The sequence below is a fragment of the Doryrhamphus excisus genome, linkage group LG1 (assembly GCF_037039965.1).
Source record: "Doryrhamphus excisus strain RoL-2023G ecotype Guam linkage group LG1, RoL_Dexc_Guam_v1.1, whole genome shotgun sequence".
NCBI classification, from domain to species: Eukaryota; Metazoa; Chordata; class Actinopteri; order Syngnathiformes; family Syngnathidae; genus Doryrhamphus; species Doryrhamphus excisus.
In genome coordinates this window covers 17,412,611-17,436,389 of record NC_136357.1, presented here as the reverse complement: position 1 = coordinate 17,436,389, position 23,779 = coordinate 17,412,611, and the positions used below count along the sequence as shown (strand labels likewise).

The 23,779-nt window shown below is 41.1% G+C and overlaps 1 protein-coding gene across 1 annotated transcript in view; it reads left to right on the top strand.

Moving 5' to 3' along the window:
• LOC131131251 (uncharacterized) overlaps positions 1-23,158 on the top strand; it is a 40,155-nt gene extending 16,997 nt beyond the window's left edge. Inside the window, exons 13-33 of the mRNA XM_078793767.1 lie at positions 2,359-2,423; positions 3,603-4,016; positions 4,142-4,284; positions 6,083-6,283; positions 6,444-6,492; positions 6,568-6,664; positions 6,768-6,933; positions 7,053-7,122; positions 7,188-7,331; positions 7,532-7,883; positions 13,312-13,817; positions 17,080-17,232; positions 17,895-18,070; positions 18,137-18,230; positions 19,248-19,325; positions 20,636-20,770; positions 20,844-20,956; positions 21,821-21,893; positions 21,992-22,255; positions 22,410-22,455; positions 22,821-23,158. Of these exons, the coding sequence (XP_078649893.1) occupies positions 2,359-2,423; positions 3,603-4,016; positions 4,142-4,284; positions 6,083-6,283; positions 6,444-6,492; positions 6,568-6,664; positions 6,768-6,933; positions 7,053-7,122; positions 7,188-7,331; positions 7,532-7,883; positions 13,312-13,817; positions 17,080-17,232; positions 17,895-18,070; positions 18,137-18,230; positions 19,248-19,325; positions 20,636-20,770; positions 20,844-20,956; positions 21,821-21,893; positions 21,992-22,255; positions 22,410-22,455; positions 22,821-22,918 (3,437 nt within the window). The 3' untranslated portion in view covers positions 22,919-23,158. The remainder of the gene's footprint in view (positions 1-2,358; positions 2,424-3,602; positions 4,017-4,141; positions 4,285-6,082; positions 6,284-6,443; positions 6,493-6,567; positions 6,665-6,767; positions 6,934-7,052; positions 7,123-7,187; positions 7,332-7,531; positions 7,884-13,311; positions 13,818-17,079; positions 17,233-17,894; positions 18,071-18,136; positions 18,231-19,247; positions 19,326-20,635; positions 20,771-20,843; positions 20,957-21,820; positions 21,894-21,991; positions 22,256-22,409; positions 22,456-22,820) is intronic.
• Positions 23,159-23,779: the final 621 nt, after the last annotated feature.

The following is a 23,779-nucleotide window of genomic DNA, read 5'->3' as shown; positions in this document are numbered from 1 at the left end:
ATTAAATTGTTGGCAGAATTTCCATCCAATTATAATGTTTAGTCCCAAGTCACAATAAGTATGTTTGTACATTGTAATATATTTGTGTTAGTTGATCTTGTTCTTTTCCTGTTAATCCAACTCAAATTAATCTAAATGAGGTAAAACAAAATATAATTGAGATGGGTCTATCCAACTCTACAGGTAACACAAATTAATTTCATTAAACCCTCCAAAAAATAACTAATTGGACTAATTCAATTAAATAGTAGGCAGAATTTCCATCCAATAAATATGTTTAGACCCAACTCAAAAAAACTATGTTTGCACATTGTAATATATTTGTGTTAGTTGATATTTTTTTCCTGTTCATCCAACTCAAATTACAGCAATTGAGGTAACAAAATGTAATTGAGACAGTCCTATCAATTTCTACAAAGTACAGTTAACACACAGTAATTTAATTCAACTAATTAATTGTTTTTACTTCATTTTAACTAAAAATGTATGATTAATACAATTATTAGTGCTTTGTACTATATATAGTACAAAGCACACAAGAACAGATAAAGTGCAAAAACAAATACAAATCAGAAATGATATACACTATATACAGCTGTGTACATGTTGACCAGGTCACAGGTGTCTTGCACGGTTATTGCAATGTTTATTGTACAGAGTTTTTGGATTGGAAGTTGGAAGTTTTTATTATAGAGACCTGTAATATCGCTCCTTAACATACTAATGATGTATCATCCTGTCACTAATGGAGCTCCGAAGTGCAGTGAGTGCATGTTGGAGGGGGTGGGCGACTTTGTTCATGAGAACAGTTTGGCCTCCGCTTGCCCACCTCCTCCACCTGTTCCAGAAGGCGGCAGGAAGATGACAGGTGGGAAAAGTCCGCAGTGTAGACAGTGAAGAGGACCGGTGCCAGCACTGTTCCTTAGGGCAGTGATTTTCAACCACTGTGCCGCGGCACACTGGTGTACCTTGAGAAATTGTCAGGTGTGCCGTGAGGAATTATCCAATATCACTTTTTATAATTAACATTTATTAATCATCATTTGCAAATATTATTTGCAATTATTATTATAATATATAGGGGTGGAATATTCCTTTCCCCAATCCGATTGAGGTGTCTTGTAGCCGCTCAAACGGAAAGTTGTCAGGGTGCGTTTTTCTTCTTCTGTTGTTTATTGGCGGTTGGCAAGCAGCTTTCGTGTGCATTAGCGCCATCTGTGGAACAGAATCTAAACTAAAGAAAAGAAAATATCTATCTATATATAACATGTACCGAGTTAAATTATAAAATATTAGCAAGATTGAATTTGATCGTTTCCAGGTTAAATTTATCATATCGCATGCTCAGATATGACGTACCACGCAGATCCAGACGTTCTTCACTTTTAAAAATGGAGGCCAGCAATCGGCACTGGACTAAGCAAAGTTTGTTTTTGATTCAAACTAAATTTCAAGACTGGACAAACGAAAAACTGGCAATACGGAGTTATTCCAACAAGTGAAAGAACAACTCGGGGAAGTCGGTATCACGTGATGTTGATGTTTATGTTTTACTGGTCATGCCCCATTCTGGTTGATTATAGCGGTGCATGTAGACAAGAGATTGGAATATTCCTTTCCATGGATACCATTGCAGGTAGGCAAGGACCAGGAACTCTGGGGCCTTCATGAGGTGGGATGTTAGAGCCACCGGCCTGTTGAAAGTAGGGTCCCTGGGGTGTTGGGTCTTTGGTACAGGTACCACGCAGGGCGTCTTCCAGGCTCATGTTGAACAGGTGTCCAATGATGCCACGCAGCTGGTCTGAGCAGGACCTGAGGAGCCTGGCACTAAGGCCATCCAGTCCTGCAGCCTTTGTTGTCTTTATCCTCCTCAGCTGAAACCCCACCTGGAGAGGTGAGAAGGACGAGCAGGGGGCCGTGTGTCTTGGAGAGACAATGGGGGGAGTTGGGCGGATTATTGGAGGTGAATGTGATGATGAGCTGAGCGCTGAACGGGGGGAGGTGAGAGGGAGGTTGACACAGCTGGGTGACAGGTAGATGGCTCTTCAAACCTGCAGAAGTAGGTGTTGGGTTTATTTGCCCACTTTTTATCTCCAGCTCCATGGGAGTTTGGTTTCTGGCGGCCTGAAATGGTTTTCAGGCCCCTCCAAACATCCCTGGTGTTATTCTGTTCCTCCATCTTCTTCCTGTACACGTCTTTCGCCTACCTTATTTTTCTCTCAGCTCCATCTGTACTGTTTTCAGCTCCTCTTTTTTTATCTGACCTCTTCTTCTCCTTTAGGAGAACCTTAATGTCAGGAGTAATGCAAGGACACTTGTACTTACATGCACTTGTGTAAAGACCTAATGTCTTTTCAGGCTCCCTTGAACTCCTGGCAAGTGAGGGAAAAGGTTTTTTGCAGTCTGACGAGCAGCAACGGCAGGTGTTGACTTTTTTCTTTAGACCCAAGCTTCAAGCCCCACGGATAATATTTATCCACAGTAGAAAGGCAATCTGCCTTTGTTGTCTGTTTTTCACCAATCAGTGATCCAGTACTATTTATTCTATAATCCTTTATTATTCAACTAGCGCTTGTCATATATGTATGTCATATAGCCTGTACTTATCTATATGTATTACCGCAGTATTTATTGGTTTTTATTTTTCTTTAGCTTTTTTAATATTGAACGTGCAATAATCAAACACCTTTATCTTACCAAACATCACCATCTTATGTGCAACAGTAAAATCTCAATGTCTTTTCATACACTTTTTTATATTTTTTAAGCATGTACATAGTTTGTGACTTTTAGCAAGTGTCATCTTTGTATAGATGACCTTGTGTGGAGATATGGGGTAATAACTGAAAAGGCAGACTTGACTCACTATTTACAAAAAAGATCAGTTTGTAATAATCAGTCAGTAATCCGTTAGTAATCATCCATAATGCCATGTATAGAGAACCAAGTCGACCTAGTAAATCTTCAAATGGCTAAAAATGGCAAAAAAAATAACCTGTTGCTCAAAAACACAATACACTTCATATCATGTGAAGAGAAATATGACCTCGGGAAAAAAACTCTTTCAAACCACTATAAACCTTCAGCATGTCAGTTTGTGGGATTAAATTATGGAATGGATCGAGTAACTCAAACTGAAACAATGCTCTAAAATAAGCCACTTTAAGAAACCGTATAGGTAGTTGATGTTTGTAAAATATAAGACAGAAGAATCCTGAATGACTGGGAAATGCTATGCAGAGCCATATGGCAACTGCACCTTATGCAATTTGTAACATGTTGAATGGTAACACAAATGTATTATCAATTGATGTGAAATGTGTTAACAATTGATGGGATGACAAATTTACCAAGTGAATTTCAACAAACTTCATAATATAGCTTGGAAATGAATGGTATTTAATCACGATTAAATGTAATTATTCCACAGCCTGTGATTAATCTTATTTTTTAAAATAAGTAATCGTTTGACTGGACTGTACATGTTAAACACGAGAGGTGACCAGTAATTGCTGCGACATGGAGAACGGGTAGGATCAAATCAACATGTGTGTAAACATATGATGTAATTTTGTAATAATCTAATCCTTTCCGTTACTAAGGAGACGTTGCCATCAGAGAGCCAGGATGAGAAGTCATACAAAGAAGTGGAGAAAAGCGAAACAAAATCCATTCTCACCAATTTAGTTGGAGCTTCAAAAGGGACTCTTGGCAGGCGGTCCAAATCAGAGGGCGTTACGGAGGAATGGCCGGTTGAATCATCCACAGCTGAACAAGAGTCATGTGATGAAGAGGAAGCGAGGTCCACGATGCCACCCACAGCAGAAGTGAAAAGCGCCGTCGTCATTGATGAACACCAGAAACGGGACTCTGTCCCGTCTTTTCATCAACCTGTACAACCCCTCCCGAGTGAGTCACCACAACCCCCCACAGTGAAGAAGGAGAATAGTGTGGACTCTCCCAAACCTGGGCCTTCTCACAGCCAACAGCTGAACCCTAATCAAGCAGAAGCGGAGGTGAAGTTCCTGAAAGTTGTGTAGCTTAGGCAAAAGATTTTTTTTGTGTGTGGACCACTCACTATTACTTAAAGAAACCCAAACACTGTCAAACCTTTTTCTCCTTGCTTTGCCCTTCTTTTCAGGCTGCCCGAGAGGATGCTAAAATTGTCTCAGTGGCAAATCCCAATGCTTCCACTGACCCCAGACCAAGTGCAGATGTGCAGCCTGCAACTTTGAGTGAAAGAGAAGCCTCTCATCAAGTAGAGAAACCAGCAACTTTTCAGAGGTATGCTTTATCTCAGTGATTTTCAACCACTGTGCCGCGGCACACTAGTGTACCTTGAGAAACCGTCAGGTGTGCCGTGAGGAATTATCCAATATCACTTTTTATATTTGCAAATATTATGTCAATAGCCATTATGTGAATAGTATACATGGACCCAAATATTCCAATTGCATTTGGTTTATTTGCTCAAACGGAAAGAATTGAACAGGGATGGAATATTCCTTTCCCCAATCCGATTGAGGTATCTTGTACCCGCTCAAACGGAAAGTTGTCAGGGTGCCTTCTTCTTCGTGGTGTTTTTCTTCTTCTGTTGTTTATTGGCGGTTGGCAAGCAGCTTTCGTATGCATTACCGCCATCTGTGGAACAGAATCTAAACCCTTCTATACGCCATTCACAAGTCCAGTTTTATTAAAAAAGAAAATATATATCTATATAAAACATGTCCTGAGTTTAATTATAAAATATTAGCAAGATTGAATTTGATCTTTTCCTGTTTAAATTTATCCCGGGTGCGTTCTTTCAGCGCATGCTCAGATATGACGTAACACGCAGATCCAGACGTTCTTCACTTTTAAAAATGGAGGCCAGCAATCGGCACTGGACTAAGCAAAGTATGTTTTTGATTCAAACTAAATTTCAAGACTGGACACACTGGACAAACTGGCAATACGGAGTTATTCCAACAAGTGAAAGAAAAACTTGGGGAAGCCGGTATCACGTGATGTTGATGTTTATGTTTTACTGGGCATGCCCTATTGACTATTCTGTTTGATTTTCACGGCGCATGTAGACAAGAGATTGGAATATTCCTTTCCATGGATACCATTGTTTCCAGAAAGGTCCTTCGGAAAGAGAAAAAGTGGTGATGTAAAAACGTGGCTACTGTGGAGTGTCTGTGGTGTAAAGACTGGCAGAGCAATGTAATATTGGTCCGTGTGGCAACACCTACCTTGTTCCTCCCATAGACTTATTGATGCACGTGTGAGGTCGTGGTGACATTTTGGAACATTTTTGGTTAGTGGTGTGCCACAAGATTTTTCCAATGCAAAAAACGTGCCGTGGCTCAAAAAAGGTTGAAAAACACTGCTTTATCTTATATCTGCTGGCATTAATAGTGCTTTGGAGTTAATTGTAAACAACGGTACTGCAGGTGGACCATGCATCATCGGTTTCACACTGCTGAGTAGCACAAGCCAACATTTTAAAGTGCATGCAGAGATAGATAAGATGACTGGATGCTGACCACTCATGATACTTAAAGTGCAGCTACTGCCATCTTGTGGAGTTGATAATTACAAATCTACAAATTCCAATATTTTTTGGCCCAACGCTAACAAGAAACCCTGGCGGTTATCTGATTTTGTTGGCCAGACTTGGTGGCTAATGAATAGACGTTAATTGACGGGATATGGGTTGAGTGGTTAGCGCGCAGACCTCACAGCTAGGAGACCAGGGTTCAATTCCACCCTCGGCCATCTCTGTGTGGAGTTTGCATGTTCTCCCTGTGCATGTGTGGGTTTTCTCCGGGTACTCCGGTTTCTTCCCACGTTCCAAAAACATGCTAGGTTAATTGGCCACTCCAAATTGTCCATAGGTATGAATGTGAGTGTGAATGGTTGTTTGTCTATATGTGCCCTGTGATTGGCTGGCGACCAGTCCAGGGTGTACCCCGCCTCTTGCCCGAAGACAGCTGGGATAGGCTCCAGCACCCCCGCGACCCTCGTGAGGAAAAGCGATAGAAAATGAATGAATGAATGACGGGATGTGAAACCTGTTGTCTTACCTGCTCAATGGCAGGGAGCTGGAGGCAACGCGACTCACGCAACAGCTGACCTTCAGCATCGGCAGACCCGAGAGACGGTCTTTGGAGGACACCCCACAGCTGCCAGCGGTTAGTGAAGCACGCGGCCTCAGACTCCACCAGACCAAGAGCGGACTCAGTAGAGATCTCCCTGTGGTTGACAGCACTTTGAGCGATCTTTCGGAAGATGACATAAGGTAAATGTTTATCAGCGTTATCAATGACCCCTCTGTGGCGCTAATACAGAGTTACAGGGTTTTTTTTTCTCTACATATTCTACTAAATAGTTGCAACGAAACGTATTTCACTTAAGACAATTTTCCACTGTAACCACAATTGTTCTGTTTTTGTCACAAGCCGGTGGCAAATTAGTGAACGACTAAGAAGAACACTGAACAATATTTCAGTAAGTCAAAACCTAATTTGGGAATATTCAGTAAGAAAAAGAAACATAAAAATGGCTGCTGTTTTTCCCATTCAGAACGTAGAAGAAAATGAGCTATCTGAAGATACCGAAGAGCTCAACTTGTCATCAGAGGATTCTGACCTCCTCATTCAAATTCTGGACGCAGTCACAGGTGCTGCTATTTACATATATCTGTTTTTTTAGCCAATAAAACAAAACTGTGTCTTCATATCTGCTTCAGACTCTCTCTTATGCAGCTGCTTTGTATTCTTCAGACCCCAGACGTAAGAAGAAGCTACAGCATTTTTTGTCTGAGCGCTGCATTGTGAAGGAAACAGACCATCATGTCTTTCTTGCAGATAAGCTATGTCAACAAGAAAGCAATATTCGTGTCTTGGAGAAAAACAACTTGGAGATGGAAAATGAAATGGCACACCTCAGGTATGAAGTGCTTTTTGCTGATGTATATTCCTTACATTGTTTGCATTATGTTGTTTCTTTAGTGAAGATGATAGGTGCTATTTATTTGCTGACCCGATTGATGTATTTGCCCAACACAGACTTCAGCTGAAACGGGAGCAAGAGAATGCCAGCAATACCATCAAGATGTACAAAAACGCCAAAGAGAAGGTGAGCAAAAGCAGCATTCGTTTATTGCGGCTATTGCTTTTCATGGACGTTTGTCATCTGCTCAGCTCGAGGAAGAACGCAGACATGGCCAAATGCTTTGGACTGTGGATCACAACACGTTGGGCTCGCTGCTGCAGAAAGCCAACTGTCAGAAGTTCAAACAGATGGAGGAAATCGAGGAGGAGTACAAAAGAAGCAAAAGCAATGAAGTAACAAATGATAAAGATGTCTTATGGGCTCCACACACAGCAGGTGACTCGCTTGTCGCACAGATTCCTTTGAAAAAGAACGGACTAGAGACCACGTCGCTTCCCGTGTTTGGAGCCCATTAGCATGACACACAGCCTGCTATTTCAGATTAGTCCATAAAATACATGTGATATCCTCATACACATACTTCATCATTCAGGAACACCTGAGATCAGAACTTGAGGTGATACAGATGCATAACAACCTCAAACAGCGAGACCTCGTCCAGGAGAACGAGGCTCTCAAGGAAGAACTGGAAGATATTCGCCAAGACCTCAAACTTGCCAGTGACAATCAGACCCTAAGTGTCTTGGATTGGAACACTAAAATCCAGGAGTTAAGGTATGAGATAACGCTAGCCAACGCCCGTCTGGAGAAAGAGCAGAAGGATCGTGACATATTGGTGGCAGAGAACCAGGCGATCCGCTCCCGACTTACTGACGTGGAGCGAGCTCGGTTAGCCATGGAGAAAGCTCTGCTTCAAGAGAAGGAGGAACACCAGCGGCTTTCAAGTTAGTATGTACAACTAGGAGTGAATATTGATATTAGCACTGATCATACATACACTTTTTATTGTTTAGTAGGTAGTAGAAAGGTATAAAAAACTTTTGATCACATGATATTACTCAAACAGGACATAATATTCAGCCTCAGTAGGGTTTCCCACTTAAAAAGACGCAGGTCTGAAATTTGGAAACATTATGCTTTGGGGCTACTTTTCTGCAAATCGTGAGATTTTGTGCAATAACTTCCTTCCATCCAAAAGCGCATTCCAAACACACCGCTCGGGCAACGGGTGGCTCTGTAAGAAGCATGTCAAGGTCCTGGCACAGCCCAGTCAGTCTCCAGACCTTAACCCAATAGAAAATATGTGGAGAGGTTTTAACCCTTAGATGCATAAGTGGGTCAAAAATGAAAAAAATCTTTGTAATGAAAATTTTTCATCATGTCATATTCCAGATATTCCTCAAAAAACAAGTTTTTGCTATCATACCATTCACATTTTTGACTTACCTTTTATACATTTTAAGAAATTTTAGTTTTTGTGTTACTACCCCAACCTTCCATAAGTGGGTCAAAAATGAAAAAATGTTTGTAATGAAAATTTTTCATCATTTCATATTCCAGCTATTCCTCAAAAAACATGTTTTTGCTATCACACCATTCACGTTTTTAACTTACCTTTTATACATTTTAAGAAATTGTAGTTTTTGTGTTACTACCCCAACCTTCCATAAGTGGGTCAAAAATGACCCGGTCAGGTTGTTTTCTTGAAATATCTTCGTAAGGAAAATTTTTCATCATTTCATATTCCAGGTATTCCTAAAAAAAAACATGTTTTAAATATCATGCCATTCACATTTTTAACTTACCTTTTATACATTTTAAGATTTTTTTGTTTTTGTGTTACTACCCCAACCTTCCATAAGTAGGTCAAAAATGACCCGGTCAGGTCCAATCTTTGTAATGAACATTTTTCATCATTTCATGTTCCAGGTATTCCTCAAAAACATGTTTTTGCTATCATACCATTCACATTTTTAACTTACTTTTTATACATTTTAAGAAATTTTACTTTTTGTGTTACTACCCCAACCTTCCATAAGTGGGTCAAAAATGACCCGGTCGGGTTGTTTTCTTGAAATATCTTTGTAATGAAAATTTTTCATCATTTCATATTCCAGGTATTCCTAAAAAAACATGTTTTTAATATCATGCCATTCACATTTTTAACTTACCTTTCATACATTTTAAGAAATTTTAGTTTTTGTGTTACTACCCCAACCTTCCATAAGTGGGTCAAAAATGCCTCGCATGCATATGGAATCCAATAGGAACCTTTTATTCTTATCAACTTTGGCTGTCAGGAATAAATGAACTGTAGACCACACAGACTATATCAGAAGTGTCACCCCTCAGGAAGATTATTTTACACATCAATTGCTAATACAACAAGTATTATCTTCATATAATATTGTGTATGTGTCTTTCATGACTGTTAGTATTATCAACAAATGAGCCTACTTTATAACTAGCTGACACTAGCTGGCTAACATTACTATATGTATTGTTGGCCATTACTCTTTTGTTTACAGATGCTGGATGAAATCATTCTTGTGTGGTCCTAAATATAATACTAAAGAGTGTGGGGTTCAGTCACTCGTGCATCTAAGGGTTAGATGTAGTTTTGTCCATCGACAGCACCAAAACATCACAGATCTAGATGAGGATGGGCCAAAATACCAGCTACAGTCTGGCAAATCTGGTGAAGACCTACAGGAAATGTTTGGCCTCTTATTATTATCAACCAAGGTTACACTACAAAGTGTTGGGCTCAACTTTTGTTATTGAGCAAATATGTATTTTCTGCACTGTTGTACAAATACATTATTTTGAAATCATACAATGGAGCCAGGTTGCACGGCGTACAAGTGGTTAGTGCGCAGGCCACACAGCTAGGACACCCGAGTTCGACTCCACCCTCGGTCATCTCTGTGCGGATGTTCTCCCATGCTAGGTTAATTGGCCACTCCAAATTGTCCATAGGTATGAATGTGAGTGTGAATGGTTGTTTGTCTATATGTGCCCTGTGATTGGCTGGCCACCAGTCCAGGGTGTACCCCGCCTCTCGCCTGACAACAACTGGGTCCAGCACCCCTGCGACCCTTGTGAGGATAAGCGGTAGAAAATGAATGAATGAATGAACAACGGGGCCATTTTTTTTACATTCTGTCTGTCACAGTGGGGGTGTACAAATGACCGACATCTCTCACCTTTTCAAGCGCGATACTTGCATAATCAGTGACTGCCGAATACTTTTGTGCTCACTGTACCCATTAAGTAGATGGAAAGGCCGCACTAGCATGTCGTTGGGAGCTACAACGCTATTATTCCACTCGTTGCACACATTTTAACAGCAACATTGTGATTAGAAAATGATTCTACTTGCAGCTCCCATAGCTGTAGATTTTGGGTTTTTTTCATATCTGTCCACCATCAAGTGGTGGGCACACAGGGCGGAATTATCAAGCTTTGCGGTGTGGCATCAAGAGCTGGCATCAAGTCTGAGGAAGGCGGTATTTCCTTCATGACGTCATGAAATGCTGCTCCGTAAAAAGCGAGCCTTTGAGCACCTCTTGTCTCAAATACTGAGAACAAAAGTGAGGGATACCATAGATTTGTCTCACATAATCTCCGAGCACATACAGTGAAGAAAATAAGTATTTGAACACCCTGCTATTTTGCTATTTCTCCCACTTAGAAATCATGGAGGGGTCTGAAATTTTCATCGTAGGTGCATGTCCACTGTGAGAGAGATAAACTAAAAAGAAAAATCCAGAAATCACAATGCATGATTTTTTAACAATTTATTTGTGTGATACAGCTGCAAATAAGTATTTGAACACCTGAGAAAATGAATGTTAATATTTGGTACAGTAGCCTTTGTTTGCTATTACAGAGGTCAAACGTTTCCTGTAGTTTTTCACCAGGTTTGCACACACTGCAGGAGGGATCTTGGCCCACTCCTCCACACAGATCTTCTCTAGATCAGTCAGGTTTCTGGGCTGTCGCTGAGAAACACGGAGTTTGAGCTCCCTCCAAAGATTTTCGATTGGGTTCAGGTCTGGAGACTGGCTGGGCCATGCTAGAACCTTGATATGCTTCTTACGGAGCCACTCCTTGGTTTTCCTGGCTGTGTGCTTCGGGTCGTTGTCGTGTTGGAAGACCCAGCCACGACCCATCTTCAATGCTCTGACAGAGGGAAGGAGGTTGTTCCCCAAAATCTCACAATACACGGCCCCAGTCATCCTCTCTTTAATGCAGTGCACTCGTCCTGTCCCATGTGCAGAAAAACACCCCCAAAGCATGATGCTACCACCCCCATGCTTCACAGTAGGGATGGTGTTCTTCGGATTGTACTCTTCATTCTTCTTCCTCCAAACACGCTTATTGGAATTATGACCAAAAAGTTCTATTTTGGTCTCATCTGACCATAAAACTTTCTCCCATGACTCCTCTGTATCATCCAAATGCTCATATGCAAACTTAAGACGGGCCTTGACATGTGCTGGTTTAAGCAGGGGAACCTTTCGTGCCATGCATGATTTCACATCATGACGTCTTAGTGTATTACCTACAGTAACCTTGGAAACGGTGGTCCCAGCTCTTTTCAGGTCATTGACCAAGTCCTGTCGTGTAGTTCTGGGCTGATTCCTCACCTTTCTTAGAATCATTGAGACCCCACGAGGTGATATCTTGCATGGGGCTCCACTCCGATTGAGATTGACCGTCATGTTTAGCTTCTTCCATTTTCTAATGATAGCTCCAACAGTGGACCTTTTTTCACCAAGCTGCTTGGTAATTGCTCCGTAGCCCTTTCCAGCCTTGTGGAGGTGTACAATTTTGTCTCTGGTGTCTTTGGACAGCTCTTTGGTCTTCGCCATGTTACAAGTTAAAGTCTTACTGATTGTATGGGGTGGACAGGTGTCTTTATGCAGCTAACGACCTCAAACAGGTGCATCTGATTCAGGATGATACATGGAGTGCAGGTGGACTTCTAATGGGCAGACTAACAGGTCTTTCAGGGTCAGAATTCTAGATGATACACAGGTGTTCAAATACTTATTTGCAGCTGTATCACACAAATAAATTGTTAAAAAATCATGCATTGTGATTTCTGGATTTTTCTTTTTAGTTTATCTCTCTCACAGTGGACATGCACCTACGATGAAAATTTCAGACCCCTCCATGATTTCTAAGTGGGAGAAATAGCAAAATAGCAGGGTGTTCAAATACTTATTTTCTTCACTGTACTAGTATGTGAATGTCATTAAAAATTCTCTATTGCAGTGATTTTCAAGCGCTGTGCCGCGGCACACTAGTGTACCTTGAGAAACCGTCAGGTGTGCCGTGAGGAATTATCCAATATCACTTTTTATAATTAACATTTATTAATCATCATTTGCAAATATTATGTCAATAGCCATTATGTCAATAGTATACATGGACCCAAATATTCCAATTGCATTTGGTTTATTTGCTCAAACGGAAAGAATTGAACAGGGATGGAATATTCCTTTAACCAATCCGATTGAGGTATCTTGTACCCGCTCAAACGGAAAGTTGTTGGCGGTTGGCAAGCAGCTTTCGTGTGCATTAGCGCCATCTGTGGAACAGAATCTAAATCCTTCTATACTTTATTCACAAGTGCAGTTTTATTAAAAAAGAAAATATATATCTTTATAAAACATGTCCTGAGTTTAATTATAAAATATTAGCAAGATTGAATTTGATCTTTTCCTGTTTAAATTGATCCCGGGTGCATTCTTTCAGCGCATGCTCAGATATGACGTAACACGCAGATCCAGACGTTCTTCACTTTTAAAAATGGAGGCCAGCAATCGGCACTGGACTAAGCAACGTTTGTTTTTGATTCAAACTATATTTCAAGACTGGACAGATGAAAAACTGGCAATACGGAGTTATTCCAACAAGTGAAAGAAAAACTTGGGGAAGCCGGTATCACGTGATGTTGATGTTTACGTTTTACTGGGCATGCCCTATTGACTATTCTGTTTGATTTTCACGGCGCATGTAGACAAGAGATTGGAATATTCCTTTCCATGGATACCATTGTTTCCCGAAAGGTCATTGGGAAAGAGAAAAAGTGGTGATGTAAAAACGTGGATACTGTGGAGTGTCTGTGGTGTAAAGACTGGCAGAGCAATGTAATATTGGTCCGTGTGGCAACACCTACCTTGTTCCTCCCATAGACTTATTGATGCACGTGTGAGGTCGTGGTGACATTTTGTAACATTTTTGGTTAGTGGCGTGCCACAACATTTTTCCAATGTAAAAAATGTGCCGTGGCTCAAAAAAGGTTGAAAATCACTGCTCTAGTGCATATTAATATTAGCAGACCTTTCTCTATGCCCACAGGTGAAGCTCAGAGTCAGCGTGAAGCAGTCGCCAGGCTGACCCAGAAGCTGTCCAAAGTGAAAGCACATGCAGGCAACCTGGAGAGCGACGTACATAAATTTGAGGTCCAGCTGGCAGAGAAGAACCTGCATATGAACACCGTGCAGCATGAAAACGAGCAGATAGCTGCTCGTGTGAAAGAGCTGGAAGCGGCCGTGCAAGCTGAGAAGGAGCTGGCCACTCGTACTGTCGCTCGCCAGGAGGCCACTCAGGAGCTCCTGAACCAAGCCCAGCATGACGGCAAGTTGTATCGGCAACAACTAGAGGAGGCCCAAAACAAAGCCATCGCCAATGAGAATGCATTGACAGACGCCCAAAAGTCTTTCAACGACATGTTGCTCAAACTTCGCACCGACTCTGATGGCAGAACACAAGGAGTGCAGGAAAGAAATAAGGAGCTTACCACTAAAGCAGCTGAACAAGAAACTCATATTCGCAAATTAGAGCAGGAGAAAACAGACAGACAGGTAAGATCACGCCATTGTCTTGCTTCCTATTCCACCAGATCTCTGAGCCTGTATTCCAGCAACTAGACTTACAAAATAAACTTGACAACATTATAGAGTAGATCACCGCCACGACTATTGAGGGGGCAACATTGGACCCATAAAAAGTCCCCCAAAATTCTCCTTTTGATACTCCAAACTTTTTCTAGCAAGGGCCACATAGTGAAAAATGAAAGGATATTTTGTAAAGCAATATGCTCAGACGGGGCGGCACAGCAGTCTTGTGGTTAGCGCGCAGACCTCACAGCTAGGAGACTGGGTTCAATTCCACCCTCGGCCATCTCTGTGTGGAGTTTGCATGTTCTCCCCGTGCATGCGTGAGTTTTCTCCGAGTACTCCAGTTTCCTCCCACATTCCAAAAACATGCTAGGTTAATTGGGCACTCCAAATTGTCCATAGGTATGAATGTGAGTGTGAATGGTTGTTTGTCTATATGTGCCCTGTGATTGGCTGGCGACCAGTCCAGGGTGTACCCCGCCTCTCGCCCGAAGACATCTGGGATAGGCTCCAGCACCCCCGCGACCCTCGTGAGGAAAAGCGGTAGAAAATGAATAAATTAATGAATATGCTAAGACGTTACAGTGAAGAAAATAAGTATTTGAACACCCTGCTATTTTGCTATTTCTCCCACTTAGAAATCATGGAGGGGTCTGAAATTTTCATCGTAGGTGCATGTCCACTGTGAGAGAGATAAACTAAAAAGAAAAATCCAGAAATCACAATGCATGATTTTTTAACAATTTATTTGTGTGATACAGCTGCAAATAAGTATTTGAACACCTGAGAAAATGAATGTTAATATTTGGTACAGTAGCCTTTGTTTGCTATTACAGAGGTCAAACGTTTCCTGTAGTTTTTCACCAGGTTTGCACACACTGCAGGAGGGATCTTGGCCCACTCCTCCACACAGATCTTCTCTAGATCAGTCAGGTTTCTGGGCTGTCGCTGAGAAACACGGAGTTTGAGCTCCCTCCAAAGATTTTCGATTGGGTTCAGGTCTGGAGACTGGCTGGGCCATGCTAGAACCTTGATATGCTTCCTACGGAGCCACTCCTTGGTTTTCCTGGCTGTGTGCTTCGGGTCGTTGTCGTGTTGGAAGACCCAGCCACGACCCATCTTCAATGCTCTGACAGAGGGAAGGAGGTTGTTCCCCAAAATCTCACAATACACGGCCCCAGTCATCCTCTCTTTAATGCAGTGCACTCGTCCTGTCCCATGTGCAGAAAAACACCCCCAAAGCATGATGCTACCACCCCCATGCTTCACAGTAGGGATGGTGTTCTTCGGATTGTACTCTTCATTCTTCTTCCTCCAAACACGCTTATTGGAATTATGACCAAAAAGTTCTATTTTGGTCTCATCTGACCATAAAACTTTCTCCCATGACTCCTCTGTATCATCCAAATGGTCATATGCAAACTTAAGACGGGCCTTGACATGTGCTGGTTTAAGCAGGGGAACCTTTCGTGCCATGCATGATTTCACATCATGACGTCTTAGTGTATTACCTACAGTAACCTTGGAAACGGTGGTCCCAGCTCTTTTCAGGTCATTGACCAAGTCCTGTCGTGTAGTTCTGGGCTGATTCCTCACCTTTCTTAGAATCATTGAGACCCCACGAGGTGATATCTTGCATGGGGCTCCACTCCGATTGAGATTGACCGTCATGTTTAGCTTCTTCCATTTTCTAATGATAGCTCCAACAGTGGACCTTTTTTCACCAAGCTGCTTGGTAATTGCTCCGTAGCCCTTTCCAGCCTTGTGGAGGTGTACAATTTTGTCTCTGGTGTCTTTGGACAGCTCTTTGGTCTTCGCCATGTTACAAGTTAAAGTCTTACTGATTGTATGGGGTGGACAGGTGTCTTTATGCAGCTAACGACCTCAAACAGGTGCATCTGATTCAGGATGATACATGGAGTGCAGGTGGACTTCTAATGGGCAGACTAACAGGTCTTTCAGGGTCAGAATTCTAGATGATACACAGGTGTTCAAATACTTATTTGCAGCTGTATCACACAAATAAATTGTTAAAAAATCATGCATTGTGATTTCTGGATTTTTCTTTTTAGTTTATCTCTCTCACAGTGGACATGCACCTACGATGAAAATTTCAGACCCCTCCATGATTTCTAAGTGGGAGAAATAGCAAAATAGCAGGGTGTTCAAATACTTATTTTCTTCACTGTATATAAAGTATATTTCAAGAGTAAAACTGCATCTCAGCTTTGTGATAAAGGTGAACAAGTGTGTTATTGGTATGAACTCATTTTTGCTGTTGTATTTTTTTCACTACCAAATATTTTAACTTCCTTCCTGCATCATATTTTTGTCATAGTATGGCTTTACTCCCCATAGTATTATAACTTCATTTGTTTTGTTTGTTTTTCATAATACTCTGACTTTTAAAAAATAATTTTTAAAATGTTGGCTTTTTTTCTTTGTTGGAATACAACATTCATTCATTCATTCATTTTCTAACGCTTTTCCTCGCAAGGGTCGTGGGGGGTGCTGGAGCCTATCCCAGCTGTCTTTGGGCGAGAGGCGGGGTTCACCCTGGACTGGTGGCCAGCCAATCACAGGACACATATAGACAAACAACCATTCACACTCATATTCATACTTCAGACAATTTGGAGTCAGAATACAACCTCTCTTTCTTAATATAATATTTTGACTTATTCTCCTAAAATTTAAAATAAAATAGTTTTTTTTTCCTTTCACATTTCTAATGCTGTTATGGTACATTTTGTTCTGTTAATTATGACAATTCCCATAATATTTTGACTTTATTATCATAACTTTTAAGCAACCCAAGTTTCCAAACAATACAACTTTGTTTGCTTATATTCCGGATTTTAAAATATAACATCTTTTTATTTTTAATATTTCAACTTTATACTACTAAAATTATTTTTCTTCATAATTCAAAGATGTTCTCATAAAATTCAGATGTTTTTTCTTTTTAGATTGCATTTTTTCCACGTAATATTTTGACTTGAATTTATTTTTAGTTACTATTGCCTATTTACACATTTACACATCTTGTTAAAACATCATCCTGCTGGAAATATTCACTGACTTGTGAGACAGCGCCCTCTGCTGCAGCACTTTTTTTTTTACAAAAGGAAAAATAAAAGCAAGAATATGCAAGGATGCCATGAATAAGCGATGCATCTACTGTATCACCAAATACTGTCATGTGATTTTTTTTTTTTTGCCACAGATTAACCAGAGACAGCTGCAGCAGGACATTGCAGACATGTCAAGGAAACTGTCAAAGTGTGAAGCTTCCCTGGAGATCGCCACAACACATCGCAGTGATTTAGAGGAAGAGAAGGCTCGCCTCCAGAAAGATATTGACAAGCTTAAAGTAAAGGTAAAAAGGAGTGCGGCCACATTGATTTCCTCTGCATGGAAAACAAGTTAGTGCACGATTCTTGGGACTAACAGAAGAAGAAAACATTGTTTAAAGCGACTCTTTTAGAACTGCGGTTCTTCTAATAATAGACTAGTCCTGATAAAATAGCTCTCCGAGAAATGATCTACACTTGTTATGTAGGGTCGTAAATAGGGAGATTCTATCACAGGAGATATGTTACGTATATCAGTATTGGCTGATATCGGTGTCGGAAATATCAGCATATCGGACATCACTAGTCATTCATTCATTCATTTTCTATTGCTTATCCTCACGAGGGTCGCTGGGAGTGCTGGAGCCTATCCCAGCTGTCTTCAGGCGAGAGGCGAGGTACACCCTGGACTGGTGGCCAGCCAATCACAGGGCACATATAGACAAACAACCATTCACACTCACATTCATACCTATGGACAAATTGGAGTCACCAATTAACCTAGCATGTTTTTGGAATGTGGGAGGAAACCGGAGTACCTGGAGAGAACATGCAAACTCCCCACAGAGATGGCCCCACAGAGATTTGAACTCCTGCACGCTAACCACTCTCCACCGTGCAGCCCATCACTAGTCATTGCTCTTTTTTTTCATCTCAACTTGACCAACACGTCTGCTCTGTCATGCAGCTGGAAGAAAGAGAGGCCCAATGCTTACAAGCTGACAGGAACATGAACGATCGAATGATCCTTTTGGATGAACGAGAGAAGGAACTCGGCGTCGCTGCTCGCAAACAGAAGGAAGCCCAGGCTGCCGCGGCCGCCTCCAACGCCATTGTCAAGCAGTTGGAAGAGGCCACGCAAAGGTGAATGATCACGTAACCGCTGACAACCCCCTGCTCTGTTATGTTTTGACCGTGATGCCACTTTAGGCTGGAGATCGAGAACATCAGACTGCATGCCGCTGCAAAGCAACACAGCCACAAAATCGATGCGCTTCAGAAAGTCGCTCAAGAGGACGCCAGGGTGAGTGCTGCATTTTTTGTGCCACAATGAAATGAATGCAAATGTGGAAACAAATATACAGTAAACCTCGGATATATCGGATTCAATTGTTCCCACTGGTTTTGTCCGATATAAGCGAAATCCGTTATATGCGTATACTGGAAAATGTCCGTTTTACGCATATATCGTATTTATATCCGTTATAAAAAGGCACTTCCTTGACTATGTTTCCAATGTACCTGGACTGGGCAATGAAAAGAGACGTAAGCTAATGAGAATTTAACTTTATTGGACTCTGAGCATAACAAATTGTTAATTAAGCTAGGCCCTGTTACGCCCGTCAGGCCTACGTTATTTCCAATAGTGAGGTTAAGATCTCATTCACTGCTGTGCTAGTATTATTGACGTCACTCACTTTTATATTTGTCCTAAATCTGGAGCCAGGAGAAAGACACAATGTGGCCATCCGATATATGCGAGGGAAATTGGAACGGGACTGGAGATTTTGTCCGAAATAGGCGAAATCTGTGATAAAAAATCCGTTATATGCAATGAATTTTTATTGGAAATGCATTACAGAAAAATTGGTTCTTTTTTATCTGTTTGTTGTGAGCGAATTTCCGATATATCCGAGTCCGATATATCCGAGGTTTACTGTAGCATATTAAACATGAGGTGTCCATGAAGGCATTTTACAATTCAACAAATAATTTTTAACCGTTATCCAGTTGCTGTATATTTGCTTTTATATGTTCATTTAACAAAAAACTTTAATTAATTTATTAATTAAAATTAAAAAATTAATCAACAGTGTACCTGAAGTACACAAATGACTACGAGCTTTGACAGCCACTGAATACACAGAACAAATCTGCTAAACATATGCGTATCTCATCATTTGCTGTTAAAATAACTATTACAGTAAATTGTCAAGAAATTTGGTGGACATCCTGTATAATCTGTATGAGTAATGCGTTTTTTATTATTAAATTCAATTTTTGATTTATATGATCTGTTCATATATATCTCTTTCTCCAGATCAGAGTTCAGTTGGAGGAATTGGTGACAAGTCTCCAAAGCAGTAAAATTACTCTGGAGGACCAACTCAACAAAGAGGTGATATTTTATTTCCATTATGAGAGATGTTTACACAATTCTTGAGCCATGGAAAGGAATATAACAAAAGTACGTAGCTTGTTTTTGTACACGGTAATCCCTCACTACATCAAGCTTAATTTTGCGGCTTCACTTTTACCATTCATTCATTCATGTTCTACTGCTTTTTTCCTCATGAGGGTCACAGGGGTGCTAGAGCCTATCCCAGCTGTCTTTGGGCGAGAAGCGGGGTACACCCTGGACTGGTCGCCAGCCAATCACAGGGCACATATAGACAAACAACCATTCACACTCACATTCATCACTTTTACCATATTTTTTATAAATATATTAATTGATGAACCATGCTGTTCTGTGGTTGTGTTTGGCCTATTATTAGTCAAAATATGCATATTTAAATACAGTGTACATATATTTGCCTAAATTATTTTCAAATGGCTAAATTAACTAAAATATGAGTATAAGGATAGTGTGCAGACCTCACAGCTAGGAGAGCAGGGTTCAATTCCACCCTCGGCCATCTCTGTGTGGAGTTTGCATGTTCTCCCCGTGCATGCGTGGGTTTTCTCCGGGTACTCCGGTTTCCTCCCACATTCCAAAAACATGCTAGGTTAATTGGCCACTCCAAATTGTCCATAGGTATGAATGTGAGTGTGAATGGTTGTTTGTCTATATGTGCCCTGTGATTGGCTGGCCACCAGTCCAGGGTGTACCCCGCCTCTCGCCCAAAGACAGCTGGGATAGGCTCCAGCACCCCCAGCGACCCTCATGAGGAAAAGCGGTAGAAAATGAATGAATGAATGAATGAGTATAAGGAATTCAGAGAACACATTCAAAGGCGTTGCGATGATATGTATTAGTCTAGACTACTGTAGGTATCAGTAATGTTACTTTCATGTTCAGTCAGACACACAAGCACCAGACTGTTATTGGAGGATTGAATCATCTCACAACATATACAATAATTCCTAAAAATGGGCAGATGTTGCTGACCTAGCAACACACACTAGCACGTTTTCTTTTTATGCCTCAAATGTCTTATTTTCTGGCATATCATCTATATTGGGAAATACGAGTGTAAAGGAACTAGAGGGGTGTTATTTCATGGGTAGAGGGCTCCGACAATGTTAAAAAAAAATATTTACAATCACTGTTGGCTCTGGAACTACTGGTGTGACTATTGGAGAGACTTAAACATTTTTTTTTGTCGTAATACAAATTGGTCCTATTGAAATTTGTAAAAAGTTGGTTTTCAGTACTTTCTTATGCTGTCCTAAGAACATTCTATTTGTTGTCATTTTTATTTCCAGGTGCAGAGGCAAAGCATGCTATCTAACAATGCCCAAGACACTCATGCCATGTGGCAAGAAGAGATGAAGAGCCGCTCCAAGTTAGCGCTGCGTCTCGCAGAGCTTGAAAAAGAAAAACAGGAGCTGAACAGCCAAGTGACGATGAAACAATTGCATCTCGGTAAAATAGACGTACGGACTGTTGAGCAAGCTGTGGCTTGTGTTGCAGGTGGACATTGAGAAGAAGAAAGCAGAGAACGCGGCAGAGCAGAAGAAGGCAGTCGACTTGCGGCTCGAACAGGAGATGAAGAGAAACACAGATCTTCAAAAAGAAATGTACAGGTGACTATCCAAATATCTTCAATTCATCTCACCTGCAGTAGAAACTACCTTCAAGACCGTCTGCAGTGCTATTGTTTTATTTTTGGAATGTGGGAGGAAGCCGGAGTACCCAGACAAAACCCACGCATGCACGGGGAGAACATGCAAACTCCACACAGAGATGGTCGAGGGTGGAATTGAACCCGGGTCTCCTAGCTGTGAGGCCTGCATGCTAACCACCAGCCCAAAAGCTAAGATACGGTAGCTGAACAAAACATCAACATTCATTCATTCATTTTCTACCGCTCATCCTCACGAGGGTTGCGGGGCGTGCTGGAGCCTATCCCAGCTGTCTTCGGGCGAGAGGCGGGGTACACCCTGGACTGGTGGCCAGCCAATCACAGGGCACATATAGACAAACAACCATTCACACTCACATTCATACCTATGGACAATTTGGAGTCACCAATTAACCTAGCATGTTTTTGGAATGTGGGAGGAAACTGGAGTACCCGGAGAAAACCCATGCATGCACGGGGAGAACATGCAAACTCCACACAGAGATGACCGAGGGTGGACTTGAACCCTGGTCTCCTTGCTGTGAGGTCTACGCGCTAACCACTCGACTGCCGTGCAGCCCAAAACATCAACATCTTATTTTTTTATTATCGGTGACGAATAATATACAGTATGTCATTAAAAAAATAAGTGTTCTGTAAATGACCCTCAGGCCACACCTTGGACACCACTGGCGAGATTTTATGGATGTCTGTCATGCACATCTATGCCCATTAGTTGCTTTGTGTTTTACGGCACTGTTGTGGTAGGTGAGTATAAACTTTAGTTCTTTTTGCTCTGACTGTTTTGTGTTTTATTTTCACTTAGGCTGCAAACACTACTTAAAACAGCTAAGAGGAAACTGCAAGATCAGCAAACAAGTAGTGCTGAGAGAGAAAAGGTTTGTCCATCCGTTGCAGCACTTTCGATTTAACCCAGCCAACATAAAAAATAAAGTGTCCACTTAAAGTCCCCCATCGTCTTCATTTGCAATCGCAGCTCTGTCACCAGATCAACGAGCTTCAGTCGGACCTGGAGAGAGAGATGTCTTCTCGTATCCAGTTGGAGAAGAGCAGGAGGCAGCTGGAGGAGGAGGTGTTGAGTCTGAGACGCAACCAAGGACCCCCAATGGACATTGGCGCCCAGGGTTCAACGGGCAATGTTCTTAACACGCTGGGCGCTCATCTCTTGTGCCAGTGCTCAAAACAATTCAGCCCTGTGCCTGAGGGGCCAGCCTGCAGCGTGGAGGGGTACCTGTCCAGGGTCTGTGAAGACATTAGCTTGTATTCTTACACTCCTCATTATTAATTTGTATTAAAAGTGAACAAAGCTGTTATTGACTCAACTGTCTAAATAGGGGCTGGTGGCATTCATGCCATCACTTGTTGTTCTTATTTACTTTGCTGTGTCTCTGCAGATGCGGCATGACTTGGATATGGCCGTGTCGAGAGAGTTAGGCATGTGTGAGTACAATACTAAAGCACTAAACTGGGGGGGTGTTTGGAGTCAGGCAAGTTGCAGCTCAACACTGGTTTGTTTTTTTTAAAGGATAACATTTAACAAGGCATGCATCAGAACATTACCAAGGACGATTTTTAAGGCCACACTAAAATAAAAATTACAAAAGTTACAAAAAAAAGTATTTAAAATTGCAAAGTGAACACAAAAGTCATCTTCAGTTGTAATTGTCTTGAGCTGAGTAACATTGACATTGGTAAGAAAATAAGAATTATTGTTTAACTGTATATTAGACTGAAAAGGAACAACATAAAGACATTGCAATACAAATGGTGTGCATGTAACTAGGACATCTTGTCTTTGTCCTCAGCCTCAGTGAGACTGGACATGTCTTCGGGATGCGTATCCCCGGTCAGCAGGGCAAGGCAGCAGTATGCCAATGTGCTGAAGAGAAACCATGAGGTCTAAGCCCTTGGGAAGCAAACACTACAATGGAGGGTTGGATGCTCTTGGCTGTATTTTCATATAACATCTCTGTTTTTTTTCTTCTTATGAAGCAATCACAATGCAAAATGTGCTTAAATGTCCATCTTCATTGCATGAAAGCTTGAGTTCTACTTGAACAAAAATCATCTTTTTACTCCATAATTAACTGAAAACAGAACACAAGTTTATTGGTGAATGAAAAAACATTTGAAAATGTACACCAGTGGTCTCAAACTCGCTAGTTTTAGGCCCCCAGCTTGATACCAAAGTTTAAAGTTGAAATGACAGCTTAAAGCTGTGTGCACACCGGACACAATTAACATGATTTTGCCCCCGCCCATACTGTTACCCTACCCTGTTACCCCGCCCTGTTTTGCTTTGGATTAGCAATGAAGCTAAAGGCTTATGACGCTGGGTACAAATAAATGCAGGAAATGATTTGGAATAAAAGGGAAAATACACGTCAAGATAAAGCATCTCATCAAACATGTTGTTAAAGTTACCACGCTGCTCCCAGATGGAACTGAGTACGATGCTAACTTGCTAATTGGGTCAAATTATTAAGTTTCATTAATGTTCATGTTAAAGGTTAAATAACTGTTAATACTGTACATTTGAATTTGAAAAAAATAATTTCTCTACCAACTGTATGTGGTTTCTTACGTTTCTTATTTGCTGTTTTATTATTATTTTACTTATTACTGATTGATTTATTGTCTTTATTCTTATTTATTTTTTAACTTATTTTGTGTATAGAAAAATAAAAATTAAGATATTTGAGAACAGTGGAATGTTTTATCAGATATTTTGGTGTGGAAAACCAGAACCAAAGTACTGAAAAAG